The sequence below is a fragment of the Erpetoichthys calabaricus genome, chromosome 5, assembly GCF_900747795.2.
Source record: "Erpetoichthys calabaricus chromosome 5, fErpCal1.3, whole genome shotgun sequence".
In the NCBI taxonomy this organism is placed as follows: Eukaryota; Metazoa; Chordata; class Cladistia; order Polypteriformes; family Polypteridae; genus Erpetoichthys; species Erpetoichthys calabaricus.
The window spans coordinates 179974884-179999287 of NC_041398.2; the positions used below are offsets into that span (position 1 = coordinate 179974884).

The window sequence follows — 24404 nt, forward strand, 5'->3', positions numbered from 1 at the left end:
CTCTGAGCAGGTCATCAGTAATTAACGCGACGCATGCATGAATTGCAGTACCAGCAAAAAGTTGGGGGGCACAGTGTGATAAAAGTTGGAATGTGACGCCAGAGTCTCTGTTTACTATCTACATGTGACAGAAAATCGCTATGCGGATCCTACGGGATCAATGTGCGCTTTTTGATGTTTGATGAATGGTTCGGATGTGGTGAAGCAAACTGCTGACATACAGATGCAATTGTGGTGCTTTTATATTTAAGCATTGCATATTCCCCATCGTAATGGCACAATACATTTTAAAAGTATCACATACCACAACAGCAACATAATTTTTTTCTCTGTGGCTGTACATTAAGGACAAAGGTGAAAAGGTCTATTTTGTGATTAAAGTGGAAATTTCGGCTTTAATCTCGAAATGCCCACTTTAACCTCGTAGTTTACTTTATCATTAAAGCAGACCGTCGTAAACATCATCCCAGTTTTTAAATCGCTACGAGCTTCTGGGACTATCTCCTGACCTGACAGCAGCGGCAAGCAGAAATAGATCACCACACAACACAATAAATGAATGATATTCCAACTCTCTGCACATTTAGAATCCTAAAGATTTATACATGATATCACTTTCATGATGAAATACATTAAAGTATGCATGTTACATTTTACAGATAAATTGTTAATTTCGTTTAAATAATGAATACTGTTAATAATTACACACATGAGGCGTGCCCAATGCTTGCTGGAATGGACACATCTCTGGATTGAAGGATTTAATCATTAAAAATCCTTTTCAGAGATATTGCGGTAAGGTGTCATCGGAATTTAATGGGTGTTCCAGGCAATTCACAACACAGTGAAGCCAAACCTGTTCTCACTGTGATAATATCTCGCACTGCCACCTGGTGGATTCTTCCAGATTTACATAAAGTACACGTGCAAGAATAAACAGTAAAATGCTTGCGTAGCAGAAATGTCTGCTGCAGCATGCGTTGCGTGAAGTATAAACCCGGCCTAAGTCCTTCTCAAAAATCTTCCTTCCTTTGATCATTTATAGTTCCTGCCTAGGAGTGGGCAATAAATAAGGTTAAACCATTATACCAGATGAAATTCTTCTAGTATGGGTTTGGGGAAAAAAAAATTTTTACTTGTATGCAAAAATCTGTTAGAATGCTTATGAAAACATTTACACAAAAAATATGTTTTAGCACGAAATGTGCAAATTTGTGCTTGCAAAAGGAAAAGGGAAATGTGATTTTCTGTTGGTGTCTTGAAGGTAATATCTTTGTGTATACACTTGTATGTAAGCTGTATGTAATGAGTAAGACAACTCCTTTAAGAGTGTTACCAAGAGAAATGTGTGATGATTGGCGAGTCTATTCAAATAGTAAGAGGACAGGAAAATGTATGTTGTGCCGTGTTTGGTTAAATGAGAAAGATGAGAAGTAAACATCTGCGCTAACAATTACCGGAAGCCCGGGATTCCCGGACATTTTTCATTCCCGGGAATGAAACTGCTGTAATTCCCGGGAAAACGGGAACAGCCAAGCTCGCATAAATTGCGTGTAAAAGTAGATCAAGAAATAACAGAGTTATAGTTGAAAATAATTAAGGTTGCGCCATTGCTGCAGCTTGCACTTCATCAGACAACAGCTTTGAACAGCAACTTGAAATTGCAATGCGTCAGTCTGCTGCATCCGCATTATCTGTGCCAAGAAACTTGCCACCACAGAATGACAAGAAACTGGATGCATCAGTAAAAGCTGAAATGGCGGTGTTTCAGAGCAACAGCAAGCACGGGTGTTGTTTAGAACAAGTGTATAAGTATCTGATGACTGTGCCGCCTATTTCAATGGAGGCAGAGCGTGCTTTCTTAGCGGCTGGCGCACTCTGCATGAAGGTGCGCTCTACACTGGACGACTGCATGCTGGACACGTTGTGCTTTCTACACTCTTATTACTGCAACTAACTAGATTCATGTACTTATATGACAGCAAGAACTGCTTGTAGATGAGGTTAGTCTTTTATTTGTGTCAACATATTGCAGTAGTTTTATTAAAAATAAGTGTCGGTTATTCTAAAACCATTCACATGTGAGATGCCCATGCACTGTGTCATCCCGGGAGCCCGGGATTCTTGGGAATGAAATGCGGGATGGATTCCCTAATATCTAGTAACGCCATCAGGAGTTTTAGGTGTACCACGATATGGAATTTATTTATTTTTTTTTAGCCACTCCTGCACACACTTCCTTTCATTTTATACATGTTACACTTAACTATCTCATTAATTGCTGTTTCACAATCACCCTTTGCCTTGAACACTACACTTAAATATTTTAAATACAGTGATCCCTCGCTATATCGCGCTTCGCGGCTTCACTCTATCGCGGATTTTATATGTAAGCATATTTAAATATATATCGCGGATTTTTTGCTGGTTCGCGGATTTCTTCGGACAAAAGGTCTTTTAATTTCTGGTACATGCTTCCTCAGTTGGTTTGCCCAGTTGATTTCATACAAGGGACGCTATTGGCAGATGGCTGAGAAGCTACCCAACTTACTTTTCTTTCTCTCTCTCTTGCGCTGACTGTCTGTGATCCTGACGTAGGGGGTGTGAGCAGGGGGGCTGTTCGCACACCTAGATGATACGGACGCTTGTCTAAAAATGCTGAAAGATCATCTTCACGTTGCTACCTTCTGTGTGCAGCTTTTAAGTATGCTGCACGGTGCTTCGCATACTTAAAAGCTCGAAGGGCACGTATTGATTTTTGACTTTGTTTCTCTCTCTCTCTCCCTGCTCCTGACGGAGGGGGTGTGAGCTGCCGCCTTCAACAGCTTTGTACCGGCGGTGCTTCGCATACTTAAGAGCCAAACAGCCCTATTGATTTGTTTGCTTTACTCTGTTTCCTTTGAAGAGGAAGATATGTTTGCATTCTTTTAATTGTGAGACAGAACTGTCATCTCTGTCTTGTCATGGGAGCACAGTTTAAACTTTTGAAAAAGAGACAAATGTTTGTTTGCAGTGTTTGAATAACGTTCCTGTCTCTCTACAACCTCCTGTGTTTCTGCGCAAATCTGTGACCCCAAGCATGACAATATAAAAATAACCATATAAACATATGGTTTCTACTTCACGGATTTTCTTATTTCGCGGGTGGCTCTGGAACGCAACCCCCGCGATGGAGGAGGGATTACTGTACTTGTATTATCTTTAGATTTTTTCCACATATGACTCCAATTCTTTCATCTCCTCCTATAATGCACACCACAATGCACTTCTGTTTTCAGGGCTTTGCACCAAATCCATAACCTTCACTGTAGTTCATTTTCCAAACCTGCTTTTATGGCTAAATCATCAGCAAAGAGTAGCTCCCAGCTCTACTCACTGCTCATGTCTTTATCATATTTGTTTAATCACAAATATTCAAACATATAAATTGATAAATCTGAAGTACAAAGCTCTAAAAAGGAAGATGAGATAAAATATAAAAAAACAAACAAAAAAAAAAAAGATTGAATGTAGTGTCTTGTTGTTGGTTGCTTCCTACCCATCACCCACTGGTCCTGGGAGAGGTTGGGTGGGGGAAGGGGGGTGTTAAGGTAAGCTTTAAACATGCAGCTGTCAGTGACATGTCTTGCTTTTGCACAGCTCAAACTTAATTGTTCCCAATAATTGCTATGCACATTGTTATACTATATGAACATCCTTTGCTAACTGCAGAGTTACAGCTAACTCTTTCTACAATAAACTGTTGGAAATGAATCGGAGGGAAACTACAGTAGTACATGTGGAAAAAGGCAAAGCTGTTGTCTATCGTGTTGATTTACTCCAAGAAAAGAGCTTCATATTAATCATCACATAAAGTTTCTTTTTATGTTTAAATGAACTCTGCAATGTTTACTCTCACTCCTCAGATTATTTTTGGGTACTGCTGCTACTGTAAAATCAAAGAGCAAGTGGACCATCAATCTGATATTAGGACTAACATGAAGCAAGTGACATGTGACCTCAGAACCTTCACCTCAGCTGTATTACTACTACAAACCACTATGTGCTTGTAGACACCTCATTGTGCACACTAATCCACACTCACAATCATACAAGTCAAAATTTTTCCCCCCCACAAATAGGACTGCATTTAATTCATGAATTGACATACCAATACAAAATGTCACATGACTACACCATGATAGGAAAAGACAAGTATGTAAAGCCTAAGGAAACAAACTTAAAGGATAATGCGTAACCACTACACCAATGGTCATCCACTGAGGTTAATTCTCAATGTGTGTGAAATTTATTATAAAAGAGAAAAATATCAGAAATTTCTTATCATGCATAGTTGTGCTGGAATGTAGATTACTGTATTTAGTTTGCTGCGTTTGCATTAACCTTGGAATATATGAAGAACAGTTATGGTTGGAGGAAAAAAACTATTACTATTTTAATTAATCCTGACCTATAGCCTGAAGACACGATTTAGTGCATAAAACATCAATATTTATATTAGATAAACTCTTTATTTATTACAATTACTTTCTGTGGTTGTGCTTGTGAAAGTCATACTATATAGGCTGAGCAATAGCTGAGCACTGCTCCCAGGTACCATCCAGAGGTGATGCATTTTACATGAATAGGTAAACTTCTTTGTCACAGAACTGTATAGTTTCCTCTATATATCCTACTTCTAATATCAATATACACTGTATAAGCAAAAAGAAAAAGGGAAACAAAATTTTAAATAAATTTGCAGTTTCTTTCGGTAAGTGCCTGCTACATAACCAGGCTAGACTTTAGTCATGCCACACCCTGCTGATACTGGAGGGAATGACATTTATCATGGTCAATTATACTCATGCAAGTCATTCATGCAAAAGGCAGCTGAAGAGCAGTACTTGGAAGCTGTGAGGTAATGCAGACTAATTCAGACATCATACAGAAGGAGGAAAAATATTAATCTATTGAAGAAAACTGCTTAAGACATTATTTGTAAACAAAATGAAGTGCCAAAAGGTTTCAAAGTGATATATCACTATTAATTATATAATTTAATTTAAAATACTGAAAAAGATGTTACCATAAGTTCAAAACCAAGCAAACAAATATCAATGCAAATATTATGGTCAAATGTTAAAAACCTGTCATTACACTTGCATTACAATTAAGTTCACTTACCTAAAAATGTTCAATGCTTCAATGTACTAAAATGCACGTTAAGTGTTAAGTTCTCACTAAACCTAAGTTGGTGTGCACCAGCTTTAATTGGAATTATATTTAAAAGGGCTGACATTAACAGAAATAACTAAAAAATAACCTTCCAGCCTCTTCTCCTGTACAGTTATACCAAGAACAACAATAACACTACCAAACTGTTAACCTTGAATTATACATTTTCTAGATATGTTTCAATGATAAGCTTAAAATAAAATGCCTACATCATTTAGACAGTTAAAATGAGGATTTTGATGGACATGGACACTGACATTAGTACATTTAATTCTTAGTGCTTGTCTCTGTTAAGTATACATAAACATGTTGGCTACTGTGATTCTATATTCCATTTAAGAGTAGCACACATGCACCACACAACTTACAAAACCTAAAAAAAAATGTGAGGGGTTTAATGTAATTTAACAGGCAGCCACTGTTACTTAATTCAAATGAAGTGACATTAAATTTTCAGGGTTACAGGCTCTAATCTCACCTCTGCCTCAACATGTGGTCTAGAACAAATTTCACCTTGCACTTTAAATGCAAGTACAAATGTATGTGACAGAAGAATTAAATATTAATTTAACATTACTGGATTTACAAGACCAATACAAATACTTGCTAAATCCTAACACGACTCAACAAATCTAGTTAAATTTTAAATGTAACATTCATATTATGGCTTAATTTTTGGATTTATGGTAACACACTCAGTAAACAAAAGTAAGCACAAGTAGCAGAAAAAAATACTGATTGGTTAGCTAAACAAAGAAAACCATATCCAAGTTCGCATCTCCATTTCAGCTAAGCTGTGATGAAGTAAAAATTAACCAAAGTCCTGATAGGAAAAAGCATGCAATCAGAAAAGTACCATTTTGCATGCATCATGCATCTTAAGCAGTTTACAGAATAAGGATGATTTAGTATAACAAGCTTAAAATAGAGAAAGGATTTAGAGATATTTAAGGGATGCATGCAAAAGGTTAAGCTCTTCTAAGAGTACATCTTTAAATGTTAGTTAGTTACTCTCACAACCTCCAGGTACTGGTTTTAAAACTAACTATGAACAATAAGGTTGGCACAGACCAAGCAGTTGGTAATACAGCTTGGCACGCAGACACCGGACGAGAGAGACTGCAGCAAGGGTTTCACGTGATCGTGTGTAACGTTCGTCCACACCTTAGTCTTCGATTTAGGGCTGCCGTCGTTTGGCCCCTCTTCAGAGGCATCATCCACTCTGTTAGAGTTCAGCCATCTTGTCTTCTCTCGTTGCTGTTTCTGAAAACTGTGTCTGAGAGGGGAACGAGCACCTGGATCACTGTCATCCATATATGAGTACCCAGTGACAGAAGGAGGAATTTCTACATCACTGTACTTTTTAGTTTTTTCACGGAGAGCTGGGCATCGATATGGATAGCCTGTTCTATATCCCTAAAAAGATATAAATAAAACAAAATTTAAAATTAATTAATAGTAATATTTTTTTAATAAATGGAAAGTTGAATAAGAAAGCAATTGGTAAATTGGAGGAGGAGGAGGAAGAAGAGTTTGGGAGCATTCACAGACAGAGCATGTTGCCATCACCACACGACAAATCACCTCAGAATCCCAGGTTAGGACCTGAGCGCAGCCATGTGACCACTCAGCACCACTGTCTAGTTCAAATGTGTGAGGTTTATACAGTGGCTAGAGTGCCTATTCTGCCACCAACCCCTGAGTTTTCCTTGCAAGCTGGAGGACATACTTACACAGCTGAATGCAGGTTAACGTCATACCCAATACAGAGCAATTGCAGGTTAAGGGCCTTGCTCAAGGGCCCAACCGAGAGGAACTACTTCCTGTATTTAGGGAATTTGAACAGGCAACCTTCCAATTGCAGATCCCTAGCCTCAGAGCCACCACTCCACCTATTGTTAAGTTGACAATTTGTTAATCTGGTTAACTCTTTTTAAATGCTAAAAGTTTCGTGATGCATACAAACTAGTCCTTCTTTGTATGACTTGTGTTTATTCAGTTATTCTGGGTACGAAGTTTATTTCCTACTGAGCAGTTACACTCAAAATTGAAATTAGAATGTGTCTGAATTTACTTGACAAATCCCTTTAATATTCAAAATTAAGTTCAAGGGTTCAAATGGCTCCACTTGGTCTGTGTTACTGCAGTCAACAGTACATGTCATTTCATGAAGGACCACACTGAACAGTGATGCTTTTCAACCAAATTACAGGGCTGCTGCAGCCAAATGCTATATGTTAACACTAATTTAGCAGATTATTTTTGGCAAGGTGACTTGAATAAAGGTGTCTGTAAATTAAATAACTATAAGTAAGAGGAAATACAGTACTTAAAGACCATCCTAATGCAGTCTTTAGTACATTAAAAGACTTGGTGCCTCTATTTACATAAAAGTTAGATTGGTATGTGCATCAGGTCTTCTGGCCACTAGTTAAAAAAAAATAAATAAATAAAAATAATTGGGGAATGAGAAAAACTGGTAAACAGCTGAGTTTAATGAATCTGAGCAATCACATGTGATTTTTTTTCTGGGTTTCTTATAGGTTGAGTTTAATGAATCTGAGCAATCACAAGTGATTTTTTTTCTGGGTTTCTTATAGGTACATTGTACAGTAGCTATAAAGAAACAGTGTCATCTGTCTGATTAGCAACAGTCTTAGCAGTAGTAGAGCTGGTACTAAGGCTGTAGTGCTTACATTTAAAAGTGACTTTTCACCTGACCAAATAATATCTGTTATTTATGTCTAATTCTTCATTAGTAACAGAATCTCAAAGTAATGTATGTTTAGAATTACTGACAAAACAGTACTTTTGATTTTGCTGCCAGCTTCAACATATCAAAAAGACAATTCTAAAAAAGGTAGATGTTTTAATATGCCTGTGCTTATTCATGTATCACGCATATGTGCAATTAGTACAATAAAAAATTATGTAATTTATCCACACACAGACACTAATGTGAAGAACTCTATACGTTTGTAACTCCCTGCTTTCGCCTCTACAGTATATGTACACTAGTTTACTTCATATAAATAACAGTTTGTAACCACAGTAGGATAAGTGTATATATTATTAAACAGGGACAAGCACTGTTACTTTATTTGTGAATCCAATATCAAAGACACCTTGGAAACTCTTTATGACAAATGTAGAAACGTTAGATAAAGCTTCCTGTGCTAAAGAAGAGCCACCAGAGAAAAACAAAAAACATGTTCTACTCTTGAAAAGAATAAGACCACATGAGTGTCTATCTACAACTTGTGATGAAATTCTTTGCACAGGATCATTTGCTCCGATGCATTTTCTGAAACACAGACATACATATCTAAACCTAATATCCTGAGACAAGAGAGCGTTCTTGACTGCTGAACGGGTAGAATCCGATTTCCTTTCTTGGCTAGTTTAGAAGGAAAGCCTTTGTTAGCCCCCTGTGCTCGCAGACACTGAATAGAGTTTTAGGGCAGCTTTGAGAGTTATAGATAAGAGAACAAACAGTTGAAATGTTATATACTTAAAGAACCTGATTTTTTTCTTTTAGTGTTCTCCCTAACAAGGCTTATAAATGTAATCCTATTTTATTCATTTATTTCCACTAAAAGTATTTTTATTGATATTCATTATCAGCCTATAGTATTCATGAAGTACTTGTTATTGACTGTCAAAAAATACTTAAACATTGCTAATTATTGACAATAACATTTAAGAATTAGAGCTACATGACAGCACTGATGAGCAAAAACCACTGAAAGAAGTCACAATGGTAACGGACACTGAAACCAGCAAAACAACTTAATGGAAGAAGTTAGTTCCCATATTATAGAGTACATATATATTAGATATCAGTTAGCCATGGCAATACAAGAACATTCCTTTCACACCTTTAATATCCTACCATTTGAATGAATCAACATTCAAGATGGAAGAACACATCTGCAATCACCTACATATAACTGACAAAAATAACTACAAGAAAACAAAAGAACAATTACAGCTCACTAAATGAACTACTAAATATTCAGTTCTGACTTATTTACAAAGCACTAGAAGCACAAAAATGAGAAATCAAGTGTTAACTTACCAGATTATCCAGCATTCGCATTAATGCCTCAAACTCTTGTTCTCCAATCTGCCACTTTGGATGTGATCCATTTGCCTCTCCAGTCATAGGCTCAGTGGTACGTGACCGTGCTTTATACTTTCCAGGATCCAGTAAAACAAGATTATCTGGACCTCCAGCACTAGCCAGTGTGCGAACCTGTAATATATGCATATTTAAAGTAAAATATTTTAGCAAAATGTAATGCTAGTGATAGTACTACTACAAAACATTGGAAAAATAATCCTGAATACTATAATGATTTTTTTTATTTTCATTTTACTTACGGATTCTCTTTTATATAACATTAATAAATTCTGTCTCTCTCTAAAACTATACAGTATGTCTATATAAAAAGTGCCATTTTGTACCTTTAATGTATTCATTTATGAAATGAAAAGGAAACATCAAAACTTATATTAAACTGTCATTTCAAAATAGGGGAACATAAAATAAAGTGATAAATGATAGTTTTTATACATAACAGATCATTCAACATGTTATATTGTAAATCTATATTGTAAACATGCTATATTCAGACAATAAAAACAGATTTATTTTCTAGTATCATTAATGATGGTGAAGACAACAGTAAGAGGCTTATTAGGACTTCTCTAGGTTCCTAGGTAGCAGCACCTGGTTACCTCCAGAAGGTAGCAATCACTGTATATTACCTAAATTCTCATGCTATATCATTTGGTTTCACTCTTACTTAACCCCCTTGAGCAAGCCTAGAAATGCAATACAGAAGCTTAATTTCATCATGCTGTAGTAATGATGTTATTCTTTGATGTAACACCCAATTTGTAACAGTAAATAAAGATGGAAATAAATACAATGACTGGCAAATTATGATGTTTTACTAATTTTCTGCTTCACCCAATTTAAGGTTATCTACTACATACAGCTATTCTCCTTTTCAGAAATCTGTGTCTCTACTTTTGACAATGATGAATCTGGTTTAGAACATATTAATGCCTGCAATATCTTTTCCCCGTTCACACTGCTGTAATTCCACCGTTACTTGGCAAAGTTCAGACACCGGGATTTGTGTCTTGGTCTCAGAAGTGCTTTCATGGGCTCATCTAAAAAGCTTCTGGGCTATGGAGATGGTGGGTCACTGTTGATTTTAAAACAGCAAAAATCAAAGGTTCAACTAAACATTGCAGTTGTTAAACTATGATCTTTGGGTTCCTCTTTTTTTTTTTTCACCCCAAAATGCAAATTCCTTTGGTTCTATTTATAGTATTCTTTAACACTAGAATTACCAGAGCCAATGAAAAAACTCGTAAATCCGGCCCACCTTAAATCCTTTCGCACCTCTCCATCAGCCTCTTTTGTCTTCTAAATGTGTCGATAAGCTCAAGCAGCCTGCTATACCATCCCCCCCACCGCATCAGAACGGGCAAGAAGTTCTCCCAGTTCCTGCCTTGATCGATTATCTGGGAGTGAGCTACCCAGAATTGTAAGGGGAAATAATTTGATGTGTGTTTTGTGTCTAAAACAATCTATGTAAACACACCGTTAAAACAAACGTTTTTCATGTTTTAGTAATAAATAACAAAATGTAGAAATGAACTGTATAATATGTGAAGGCTGATGGCCAAATACCAAATAAACACTTTCACAAAAGGTGCAAGTACAATACGACAGTTTCCGTGGCACAGTGGTAAGATCCTCTGACTTATAATCCGGAGGTCTTGAGTTTGAAACCAGCTCCCTAACAAATTTATCATTTTGAGTAGTGAGCTGCTCTTATTATTAATATTATACAATAAAAACATACATTTGATTTGTGTCTGTAACAAACGGTGTAAATTTATAGTATTTGTAAAAGTTAGAATTAAAAGTGGGTTGGGGGGGTGAAGCTCTCAGTCACAATCACGACTGAATAAGCTCACGCCTTCTGGTACACGATGTCAACGCAGCACCGGGCAAAAAAGAAAGACAAATATATGTGACATTTTGAAAAAATCATTTTATGACCTGAATAGTTCCAATCAGAAAACATCGACTCACTAATGCAATATTATTTGAAAACTAACCACGTCAGATCAGCTGTAAATGTAAGGTATTTCAAAAATGTAGCTTTTTAATTCAGTTTTATCCTCTCAGTCACGTTCACACTTTCCCTCACAACCAATCCCCCCCCCCGCCCCCCCGATCTGATTCTAACTAACAGCACCAGTATAAATTAGCACCCGATCTGACGCTTTTCGTTTTCAAATAATATTGCATTAGTGCGATAATGTTTTCTGATTGGTACTATTCAGGTCATAAAATGATTTTTTGCAAATGTCACAAAAAATTGAAAAAAAAAAAAAAAAACGTGGTCACTGATTACAAGCGCAAGAACACGTGCGAATGAATATGAATAATATGAATAATGTTGCATCAGTGCCACAATGTTTTCCAAAATGTACTATACAGGTCATAAAATGAGTTATTCCAAATATCATATATACCTAGGTCTCCTTTTTTTTTTGTCAGTGTGGCTTTGACATCATGGACCATAAGATGCATACTAATTCAGCGTAAGCAGGAACAATAAAACTGAATTAAAAAAAAAAAAAATTCAAGTGACGATGAGATACAAATAAGCTGTTTGTGTGACAGCTTTTATCTCTCCAGATCAGAGAATTTCCTGTTCCATTGTCTCAAAACACCACTCACATCTACAGTTATTCCCAGTTTCAGATAAAAACTAACCGTGTCACATCCGGGGTAGAGGGTGGGTGTTGTATCATGATCGTGACTGAGAGAATAAAAGTGGTTGGGGAGTTAACCTTTACAAATACTATAAATTTACACCGGCTGTTACAGACACAAATCAAAAGTTTTAATTGTATAATATTAACAATAAGTGCATCTCACTACTCAAATGGTAAATTTGTCGGGGAGCTGGTTTCGAACTCACCACCTCTCGATTATAAGTCAGCGGATCTTACAGCTGTACCACAAAAACAGTTGTATTGTACTTGCACCTTTTCTGAAAGTGTTTATTTGGTATTTGGCCGTCTGCCTTCATACATTATACAGTTAATGTCTACATTTTGTTATTACTAAAGCATAAAAAATGTTTCTGTTTTAACAATGTGTTTACATAGATTGTTGTAGACACAAAACACACATCAAATTATTTCCCCTTACAATTCTGGGTAGCTCACTCCCAGATAATCGATCAAGGCAGGAACTGGGAGAACTTCTTGCCCGTTCTGAGGCGGTGGGAGGATGGTATAGCAGGCTGCTTGGGCTTATCGACACATTTGAAAGACAAAAGAGGCTGACGGAGAGGTGCGAAGTGATTTAAGGTGGGCCGGATTTGAAAGTTTTTTCGTTGGCTCTGGTAATTCTAATGTTAAGGGTTCCCACAATTTTCCCCACATATTTTTGATGGAATAAACTATTCCAAAGTTAAAACTATTATTATTAAATGAACAGTTAGCCATTTTTACAAATATCTGAGGAAAATTAGAATTTTTAATTACATTGATGCTTTTAACCCAGCCACAGGGGATGCACAAACCAGTGTTTCTTCGTGCCGGTCCCAAGCCCGAATAAATGGGGAGGATCACGTTAGGAAGGCAATCTGGTGTAAAATTTTGCCAGATGAACATGTGGACAACAATACAAATTTCCATAGCGGATCGGTCGAGTCCCGGGTTAACAAAGACCTCCACCAGTACTGTTAGCCAACAGGGTGCTGGCGGAAATTGGGCTACTGTTGGCCGAAGAAGAAGAGGGGAGAGACATGTCCGGAGGCGGAAGGTAGAGTGGAACTGAGGGAAGGAACTTTGAATGCTGGCAGTATGACTGATAAGGGGAGAGAGTTGAGGGAGAGAGGTCAGATATGATGGAGAGAAGGAAGGTTGATATATTGTGCGTGCAAGAGACTAAATGAAAGTGGAGTAAGGCCAGTTGGATCGGAGGTGGATTCAAACTGTTCTATCATGGTGTGGATGGGAGGAGAAATGGGGTAGGTATGATGATGAATGTTGTTAGTGCATATGCCCCACAAGTTGGGTGTGCGATGGATGAGAAAGAAGATTTCTGGAGTGAGTTGGATGAAGTGATGGACAGTGCACCCAAGGGACAGAAAGTGGTGATTGGAGAGGATTTCAATGGACAGGATGGTGATGGGAACAGAGGAGACAAGGAGGTGATGGGTAGGTATGGTATCAAGGAGAGGAATGAAGGTGGTCAGATGATAGTGGTTTTTGCAAAAAGGATGGACATGGCTGTGGTGAATACGTATTTTAAGAAGAGGGAGGAACACAGGGTGAGGTACAAGAGTGTGGGTGGGGGGGATTAATGTACACAGGTAGATTACATCCTATGCAGAAGAGTCAATCTGAAGGAGACTGAAGACTGAAAAGTGGTGGCAGGGAAAAGTGTAGTTAGACAGCATAGGATGGTGGTCTGTAGGATGACGTTGGAAATCAAGAAGAGGAAGAGAGTGAGGCCAGAGCCAAGGATCAAATAGTGGAAGTTGAAAAAGGAAGACTGCAAGGTTGAGTTTAGGGAGAAGGTGAGACAGGCACTGGGTCGCAGTGAAGAGTTACCAGAAAGTTGGGCAACTACAGCAGATGTAGTAAGGGTGACAGGAAGAAGGGTGCTTGGCATGACATCTGGACAGAGAAAGGAGGAAAAGGAAACCTGGTGGTGGAATGGGGAAGTACTGGAGACTATACAGAGGAAGAGGATGGCGAAGAAGTGGGATAGTCAGAGAGATGCAGAAAGTAGACAAGAGTACAAGGGATAAGGCGCAAAGTGAAGAGAAAGGTGGTGAAGGCTAAAGAAAATGCGTCTGATGAGTTGTTTGAGAGGTTGGACACTAAGGAGGGAGAAAAGGGCCTGTGCCTATTGGCTAGACATAGGGACCAAGCTGGGAAAGGTGTATAGCAGGTTAGGGTAATAAAGGATAAAGATGGAAGCATACTCACAAGCGAGGAGAGTGTGTTGAGCAGAAGAAAGTGTACTTTGAGAGGCTAATGATTGAAAAGAGAGAGAGTGTTGGATGATGTGAAGGTAGGGAACTGGTATATTGGTGCCGATATTTAAGAATAAGGGCGATGTGCAGGACTGTAGTAACTACAGGGGGATAAAATTGATGAGCCACAGCATGAAGTTATGGGAAAGAGTAGTGGAAGCTAGGTTAAGAAATGAGGTGATGATTAGTGAGCAGCAGTATGGTTTCGTGCCAAGAAAGAGCACCACAAGTGCAATGTTTGCTCTGCGGATGTTGATGGAGAAGTATAGAGAAGGCCAGAAGGAGTTTCATTGAGTCTTTGTGGACCTGGAAAAAGCATATGACAGGGTGCCTCGAGAGGAGCTGTTGTATTGTATGAAGAAGTTGGGAGTGGCAGAAAAGAGCGTAAGAGTGGTACAGGATATGTACGAGGGAAGTGTGACAGTGGTGAGGTCTGCGGTAGCAGTGACAGATGCATTCAAGGTAGAGGTGGGATTACATCAGGGATCGGCTCTGAGCCCTTTTTTATTTGCAATGGTGAAGGACAGGTTGACAGACGAGATTAGACAGGAGTCCCCGTGGACTATGTTTGCTGGTGACAATGTGATCTGTAGCGATAGTAGGGGGCAGGTTGAGGAGACCCTGGAGAGTTGGAAATATGTTCTAGAGGAGAGGAATGAAGATCAGTAGGAACAAGACAGAATACATGTGTGTAAATGAGTGGGAGGTGAGTGGAATGGTGAAGATGCAAGGAATAGAGTTGGTGAAGGCGGATGAGTTTAAATACTTGGGATCAACAGTACAGAGTAACAGGCTTCGTGGAAGAAGGGTGAAAAAGAGTGCAGGCAGGGTGGAATGGGTAGAGAAGAGTGTCAGGAGTAATTTGTGACAGACGAGTATCAGCAAGAGTGAAAGAGAAGGTCTACAGGATGGTTGTGAGACCAGCTATGTTATATGGACTGGAGACGGTGGCACTGACCAGTAAGCAGGAGACAGAGCTGGAGGTTGCAGAGTTAAAGATGCTAAGATTTGTACTGGGTGTGACGAGGATGGATAGGAGTAGAAAGTAGTACATTAGACAGTCAGCTCAAGTTGGACAGTTGGGAGACAACGTCAGAGAGGCGAGATTGTGTTGGTTTGGACATGTGCAGAGGAGAGATGCTGAGTAATATTGGATGAAGGATGTTAAGGATATAGCTGCCAGGTAAGAGGAAAAGAGGAAGGCCTAAGAGGAGGTTTATGGATGTGGTGAGAGAGGACATGCAGGTGATTGGTGTAACACAACAAGATGCAGAGGACAGAAAAATATGGAAAGAGATGATCCGCTGTGGCAACCCCGAAAGAGACCAGCCGAAAGAAGAATTATACTGATGCTTTTGTTCATTTCTTGAGGGATGCCAATATTTCTGGATCTGAATGTACATTTCTAGAAGCAAGGCACTACTAATCAAATTTAGATAGTTTCTGTTAAAGTGTGACAAGCATCTTTAATATTATATATATATATATATATATAAAAAAACACTAGTTTAAAAATACTACGTAAAATGCTCTCTCTGCATACACTTACCTGAATCTCACACGCTCTAACTAGGTTGTGAATGTAGTAAAATGCTTCCTCCACTGTTTCACCAACTGAAACCAGACCATGATTTCTTAAAATAAGAACCTATAAAAATGAAAAGGAATTTTTTTGTGCAATAATAAATATTTGAGTAATATTATTGTTTATATTTAAAAGGTGGAAGACAGAAATATACTTTTATTGTATAAGGTAGTTCCAGAAAACTCCCGATTATTGTTATAATTATTATGTTGTAATAAGTCTTTAGAAGTTTCCAAATTATGACTGCCAAGGACACACATTAACAGGAACATAAATATTTTATATATGCATTGATTCAAAGAAAGGCCATTGGAGTTGTGAGGCTTCAGCACTTGCTACAATACCACTGAACTGCCACGTTTTACAATCATTCATCTTTACTGAATACCAAAATTCCAACAAATTTAATTTCTTTGAACATCCCACCAGCAAACCCTATATCATTTGTACCTTGCTTTTTGGACCGAGGTTTTTTTGTATGAGGACCTTTTCTGCTTCATCAACTAGGATCCCACAGTAATCATGGTAAGTTACACTTCCCAGAGAAAGTGCTTCTGGAGAGATAGGCAGCAAACCACACTTCATTGCAGATACCTAACAAATGTTAAAAAACACAACATGAGAAAATTACTTCCACTGCACTTTTTATTCAGCATCTGCTCTCCAATACCAATAAAAATAAAAATAAGCAAAGACTGTCTAAGATAAACAAAAATACTAAACCTCATAAGAAGGGAAAATCTACTGATACTGGGAAGTTGCAAATATAGAGACAGACAGGAGTGTACTAAAAATTGAAATAACTTATAGGAGGTAAATTAAATAATCTAATTAAAATACTTTGTTGAAAGAAAAGTGTGTAACAGGAAGAGACAGAAAGCCAGAACCTCTATAAAGATACAAAGTGCAAGTCAGCAACAGCAAAGCATGCACAACACTATGATCAAATGTGTTTTTTTTTTCTTTTCACATTTGAATTTCTTAATGGATGCCATTAATTGATTATCAATATGTCTGCATTATCTTCAATCCAGCCACAGAGGATGCATAAACCAGTGTTTTTTCTCGTGCCAGTCCCAAGCCCGGATAAATGTGGAGGGTTACATCAGGAAGGGCATCTGGTTTAAACTTTTGCCAGATCAATATGTGGACAACAATACAGATTTCCATACCGGATTGGTTGAGGCCCAGGTTAACAACGGCTGCCACCAGTAGTGTTAGCCAGCAGGGTGCTGGCGGAAATTGGGAGACTGTTGGCTGAATAAGGAGAAGAAGAGAGGAGAGACATGTCTGAAGGCAGGAGTACAGAAGGAAGGTAAAGACAGTAGAACCAAGGGTAGGAAATTTGAATGTTGGCAGTATGGCTGGTAAGGGGAGAGAGCTAGCTGGTTTGATGGAGAGAAGGAAGGATGATGCAGTGTGTGCAAGAGACTAAATGTAAGGGGAGTAAGGCCAGGTGGATCGGAGGTGGATTCAAATTGTTCCATCATGGTGTGGATGGGAGCAGAAATGGGGTAGGGGTTATTCTGAAAGAACAGTATGTCAAGAGTGTTTTGGAGGTGGAAAAAAAAAAAAAAAAGTGTCAGACAGAGTAATGGATTATGAAACTAGAAACTGAAGGTGTGATGATGAGTGTTGTTAGTGCATATGCCCTGCAAGTTGGGTGTGAGATGGATGAGAAAGGTTTTAGGAGTGAGTTGGATGAAGTGAAAGACAGTGTACCCAAGGGTCAGAGAGTGGTAATTGGAAAGGATTTCAATGGACGTGTTGGTGAAGGGAACAGAGGGGATGAGGAGGTGATGGGTAGGTATGGTGTCAAGGGGAGGAATGAAGAAGATCAGATGATGGTGGATTCTGCAAAAAGGATGGACATGGCCGTAGTGAATACATATTTTAAGAAGAGGGAGGAACATAGGGTGATGTACAAGAGTGGAGGAAGATGCACAGAGTTAGATTATATTCTATGCAGGGTGCGTCAATCTGAAGGATACTGAAGACTGCAAACTGGTGGCAGGGGCTAAGTGTAGTTAGGCAGCATGGGATGGTGGTCTGTAGGATGACAGAGACCAAAAAGAGGAAGAGAGTGAGGGCAGAGCTAAGGATCAAATGGTGGAAGTTGAAAAAGAAAGGTTGAAAGGTTGAGTTCATGGAGGGGGTAAGACAGTCACTGGTTGGCAGTGAAGAGTCGCTAGATAGCAGGGCAACTACAGCTGAAGTAGTAAGGGTGACAGCAAGAAACCCTTGCTTCGTGTGACATTTGGTCAGAGGAAGGAGGGAAAGGAAACCTGGTGGTGGAATGGAGAAGTACAGGAGTGTATACAGAGGCTGGCAAAGAAGAAGAGAGATGCAGAAAGTACACAAGAGTACAAGGAGATAAAGCATAAGGTGAAGAGAAAGGCGGGGAAGGCTAAATAAAAGGCTTATGATGAGTTGTATGATAGGCTGGACACTAAGGAGCGAGAAAAGGACATGTACCGACTGGCTATACAGAAGAACGGAGATGAGAAAGATGTGCAGCAGGTTAGAGTGAAAAAGGATAAAGATGGAAGCGTACTCACAAATGACAAGAGTGTGTTGCACAGATGGAAAGAGTACTTTTACAGGCTGATGAATAGAGAGAGAGAGAGAGAGAGAGAGAGAGAGAGAGAGAGAGAGAGAGAGAGAGAGAGAATGTGGCAATAGTGAATCGGGAAGTGCAACGGATTAGCAAGAAGGAAGAAAGGACAGCTAGGAAGAATGGAAAGGCCGTTCATCCAAATGACATACCTGTGGAAGCATGGATGTGCAGATTGTTTGAAGGAATCTTGGAAAGTGAGAGGATGCCTGAGGAGTGGAGAAGTGTACTGGTACCAATTTTTAAGAATAATGGGGATGTGCAGAGCTGTAGTACCTACAGAGGGATAAAAGTGATAGGCCATAGCATGAAGTTATGGGAAGAGTAGTGGAAGCTAGGTTAAGAAGGAAGGTGGTGATTAGTGAGCAGCAGTATAGTTTCATGTCAGGAAAGAGCACCACAGATGTGAGGTTTGCTATCGGGGTGTTGATCAAGTACAGAGAAGGCCATAAGGAGTTGCATTACGTCTTTGTGGACCTGGAGAAAGCATATGACAGGGTGCCTTGAGAGGAGTTGTGGTATTGCATGACAAAGTCAGGAGAGGCAGAGAAGTATGAAAGAGTTGTACAGGATATGTACGAGGGAAGTGTGACAGTGGTGAGGTCCACTTGGATGTGGGATCAGCTCTGAGCCCTTATTTGCAATGGTGATGGACAGGTTGACAGACAAGATTAGACAGGAGTCTCCATAGACTATGATGTTTGCTGGTGACACTGTGATCTGTAGAGACAGTCAGGAGCAGGTTGAGGAGACCCTGGAGAGGTGGAGATATGTTCTAGAGAAAACAGAAGAATGAAGATCAGTAGGAACATGACAGAATACGTGTGTGTAAATGAGACGGAGGTCAGTGGAAGGGCGAGGATGCATGGAGTAGAGTTGGCGAAGGTGGACGAGTTTCAATACTTGGGACCAACAGTACAGAATAATGGAGATTGTGGAAGAAAGGTGAAAAAGAGTGCAGTGAGGGTGGAATGGGTTAAGAAGAGGGTCAGGAGTAATTTGTGACAGCCGGATATTAGCAAGAGTGAAAGGGAAGGTCTACAGGACAGTAGTGAGACAAACTATGTTATATGGGCTGGAGACGGTGGCAATGACCAAAAAATTGGAGACAGAGCTAAAGGTCACAAAGTTAAAAATGTTAAGATTTACATTGGATGTGATGAGGATGGACAGGATTAGAAATGAGTACATTAGAAGGTCAAGCTCAGTTTGGAGACAAAAATCAAAGAGGCAAGATCTCTGGCAAAGTTTATGGACCTGGTCAGAGGACATGCACGTGATGGGTGTGACAGAGGAAGATGTCCACTACAGCGCATCTTCAACCTGTGCCTGGAACAGGGGAGAGTCCCGAGGCTTTGGAAAACATCTTGCATCACCCCAGTCCCAAAGGTATCACGTTCTAGTGAGCTGAATGACTCCCGGCCTGTTGCTCTGACATCACATGTGATGAAGACCATGGAAAGGCTGCTGCTTCACCACTTGAGGCCACAGGTTCAACACGCCCTTGACCCTCTGCAGTTTGCATATCAGGAGAAGGTGGGAGCGGAGGATGCCATCATCTACATGCTACACTAATCACTCTCCCACTTGGACAGAGGCAGTGGTGCTGTATGAATTATGTTTCTGGACTTCTCTAGCGCCTTCAACACAATCCAACCTCTGCTCCTTAGGGACAAGCTGACAAAGATGGGAGTAGATTCATACCTGGTGGCATGGATCGTGGACTATCTTAAAGACAGACCTCAGTATGTGCGTCTCGGGAACTGCACGTCTGACATTGTCGTCAGCAACACAGGAGCGCCACAGGGGACTGCACTTTCTCTGGTCCTGTTCAGCCTATATACATCGGACTTCCAATACAACTCGGAGTCCTGCCACGTGCAAAAGTTCGCTGACGACACGGCTATCGTGGGCTGCATCAGGAGTGGGCAGGAGGAGTATAGGGACCTAACAAAGGACTTTGTTAAATGGCGCGACTCAAACCACCTACACCTGAACACCAGCAAAACCAAGGAGCTGGTGGTGGATTTTAGGAGGCCAAGACCCCTCATGGACCCCGTGATCATCAGAGGTGCCTGTGAGCAGATGGTGCAGACCTATAAATACCTGGGAGTGCAGCTGGATGATAAATTAGACTGGACCGCCAATACTGATGCTTTTTGTAAGAAAGGACAGAGCCGGTTATACTTCCTTAGAAGGCTGGCGTCCTCCAACAACTGCAATAAGATGCTGCAGATGTTCTATCAGACGGATGTGGCGAGCACCCTCTTCTACGCGGTGGTGTGCTGGGGAGGCAACATTAAGAAGGACGCCTCACGCTTTGACAAACTGGTGAGGAATGCAGGCTCTATTGTTGGCATGGAGCTGGACAGCTTGACATCTGTGGCAAAGCGACGGGCGCTCAGCAGGCTCCTATCAATTATGGAGAATCCACTGCATCCACTAAACAATGTCATCTCCAGACAGAAGAGCAGCTTCAGCGACAGACTGCTGTCACTGTCCTGCTCCACTGACAGACTGAGAAGATTGTTCCTCCCCCAATCTATGTGACTCTTCAGTTCCACCCGGGGGGGGTACACGTTAACATTATACAAAAGTTATTGTCTGTTTTTTTCCTGCATTGTTATCAATCTTTAATTTAATATTTTTTTTTGTATCAGTATGCTGCTGCTGGAGTATGTGAATTTCCCCTTGGCATTAATAAAGTATCTATTTATCTATCTAGAGGACAGAAAGATATGGGAAAAGATGATCCACTGTGGCAACCCCTAATGGGAGAAGCCGAAAGAAGTAGATGTCTGCATTACCTTCAGGCTGTAATTTAAATGAAATGTCTTTTTCAGGCAGCAGTCACATTAACACTAATGCCAGATATAAACAAAATAGTGATCAATTAACCTTCACAAAAACAAAGGAATTACAAAAATATTATATTTAATTAATTAAATATAATCAATTCCAAGACCAAAGCACCAAATTGATCAAGGTATATGTACACTCACTGTATACTTTATCTGAAAACATATTATTAATACTGGGTAGGGCCTCAGTGTGCTTAAACAGCCTTAACTTTCCTTGGTATGAATTCCACAATATGTTGCAAGCATTCCTTTGAAATTCTACTGCAAACCTCCCATTCGGATTCAGTAGTCTACTGAAGGACACTGAACTCACTGTCAGAGAACTTTTATTTTGTGCATTTTGATGCTGGTCCTAGGCTTTAGAAGATGAGTCAATTGGGGCTATGAAGGAATGGACAAGGTAAGTAACAATACTAAATAGGCCATAACATTCAAGAGATGATAGATTGGTATTAAATGAGACCAAAGCGTGCAAAGAAAACATTCCTCACACCACTATACCATCACTACCACCATAGTCTGGACAACTGACACAAGGCTGGTTGGTTGCATGGATTCACGCAGTTGATGCCAACTTCTGACCTTATCATCTATGTGCATCAGCAGTGCCCACCATTCATCGAACAAAGCAATTTTTTTTTTTTTTAAGTCAGCTGCACAGTTTTGGTGAATCATTAGCCACTGCATCCTCAGCTTTCTTTTTTTCATTGACAGAAGTGAAACCAGTTATGGTCTGCTGCTAGTCAAGGTTCAATGTGTTAGGCACTTAGACATGTTTTTTTCTGTTCACCACAGAAATACAGAGTGGGTAACTAAGTTATCACAGCTGCTCTCTCTGTCAGCTCAAACCAGTCTGGCCATTTTCCTCTCTCTCCCTAATCAAAAAGGTGTTTCCATCTGCATAAATGCTGCTTACTGGACATTTGTTTTTTTCCACCATTCTGAACAACTGTTGAGAATGCTGTGTAAAAAAATCCCAGTAGATCAGCAGTTACATACATGTTCAAACCAGTCCATCTGGAACCAACAAAAATTCCATGGTCGAAATCACCAAGTTCAAATTTCTTCCTGCATTGATAAGCAGATGTATAGATCTTCATAATAATTTTCTCAGTGAGTGCAGGATACAGTCAAAGCAACAGTTAAAAAAAAGGAATAGAAATACATGTAGAGTGCATAAAATAGGAATAACCTATTGTGACAGATATTAAAGTATACAATTGATCCATAAAAAATTTAGAGTGTGACTGACCAGTTTAGTTGTCCTTTTGTCAATCAATTTCTACTATTTGCAAGTATATAAATTGTATGAATTCATCATACATCACAGAATGAGATGATTACTTTTTCCCCATTTTTATTTTATTATATATATATATACAAAATTAATGACCTGATTAATCTGAATATGTCTATCCATCAAGAAATTTTGTAAAGAAACTTCTTGCTTATTTACGAATGTTTGGTCTCTTATTCTGGATTTTTCAATAAAAGAAAAACATGTTCTCATCTGGAGCCTTCTCCACAATACTGGGTAAAATACAGGAAAGCAGTTTATCACATCACTTGCATATACAGTATCATCATTTAACATATCATGTACTTCTTTGGACTGTGGTTGGAGTTCAGATTATGTGGACAAAAACACAGATATATGGGGAAAAAAGTATACATTTCACACAATGGAAAGGACTAACAAAATACCTGGCGTTGTGAAATACCAGCAATTACCACTGTACTACCATTCTACCCTTCCTTCATTGTTGATTTTTTTCACCTTAATATATAGTAAAAACAAAATTGTGTGTAAAGGAACCATAGTCCATGCAATTTGATTTTGACTTACAGCTGCTCCAGCAGGTGTATGAATATGTACGATGCATTTCACATCAGGTCGTGCTGCATAAACTGCAGAATGTAATGTAAATCCTGCTTGATTCACGCCAAGGTTAGTAGAGCCACGATCAACAATTTCCCCCTGAAGATTTATTTTTACCTAGAGAAAGGATGCATAGAAAGTATTATATTTCAATAATCAAAAGAAAGAAATTACACAAAATATACCAACATAGGTTATTCTACTTAAAACAGCATTGCTTGCTTGATTGGTGTAAAACGTTAGCTAAGCAAATGTATTCTATATACAGTGGAACCTCGGTTCACAAACATGTCGGAACACGTACAAATCGGTTTACGACCAAAAAGTTCGCCAAACTTTTGCATCTGTTCACGACCACACACTCGGTATACGAACAAGCCAGTTTCCCTTTCGGTTTATACGTGTTCAGTCTCTCCCTGTGCATTTCCTGTGCAGCAAGCAAGAGAGAGAGCGTGACACACACACAGGTAGCGCGAGAGAGAGAGAGAGAGACACACACACACACACAGGCAGCGCGAGAGAGAGACACACACACACACACAGGCAGCGTCAGTGTTATTCAATGTTTTTACATTTAGTTTACTATTACGCTGTGCATTCTATGGTTTAATTAACTATATTTGTGCTTAAAAACTAAAAAAATATATATTTACATACAGTTTGTATGGTCTGGAACGGATTATTGTATTAACTCTTTTAGGGCGGATATAGACTTTTGTCGACAGGAGGGGTTGAGGGCGAATGTCGACAAAAGTCGACATCCAGGGATAGAGGGCGACAATCAGCTGATAATGGCAACAAAACTCACTGTCACATCACAGGCATTCCCTCTGTGCTTGGAGGAATGCTAGACTCGTTGACTCGGCAACTAATCCTTGCGTGTGCGTGAGTTGCGAAATGTAAACAATGGCAAGATGGCATCGACATGTCACAAGGGAGCGAAGCGAGTGCAGAAAAGAAAAAACTCGGCAGACAATGTTTTGCGCATTGTCGCGGAGTCGGACTCTGATTTTTCAGAATCGGATTTTATTGACAGTGATCAGGAGATCGAACAAGAGAGTGAGAAGCCGGCATCAGCTGATCGGACACCAGCCGATGCTGCGCCAGCTGATCCGCTGCCGGCTGAGCGCATTCGTGCAACCGATGCATCTACAGCAAGGTT

At 39.5% G+C, this 24404-nt stretch overlaps 1 protein-coding gene across 10 annotated transcripts in view; it reads right to left on the reverse strand.

The window, feature by feature from the left end:
* Positions 1 to 24404, reverse strand: part of add1 (adducin 1 (alpha)) — a 132750-nt gene that overhangs the window by 37499 nt on the left and 70847 nt on the right. For 8 of the 10 annotated variants that reach the window (XM_028802264.2, XM_028802263.2, XM_051928589.1 and 5 more), the window contains exons 6-10: positions 23210 to 23359; positions 16339 to 16482; positions 15853 to 15951; positions 9296 to 9472; positions 6289 to 6633 (exon numbers count right to left, since the gene is read on the reverse strand). In XM_028802264.2, coding sequence (XP_028658097.1) covers positions 6289 to 6633; positions 9296 to 9472; positions 15853 to 15951; positions 16339 to 16482; positions 23210 to 23359 — 915 coding nt within the window. The remainder of the gene's footprint in view (positions 1 to 6288; positions 6634 to 9295; positions 9473 to 15852; positions 15952 to 16338; positions 16483 to 23209; positions 23360 to 24404) is intronic. The other 2 variants (XM_028802267.2, XM_051928588.1) reach the window with 1 other exon arrangement.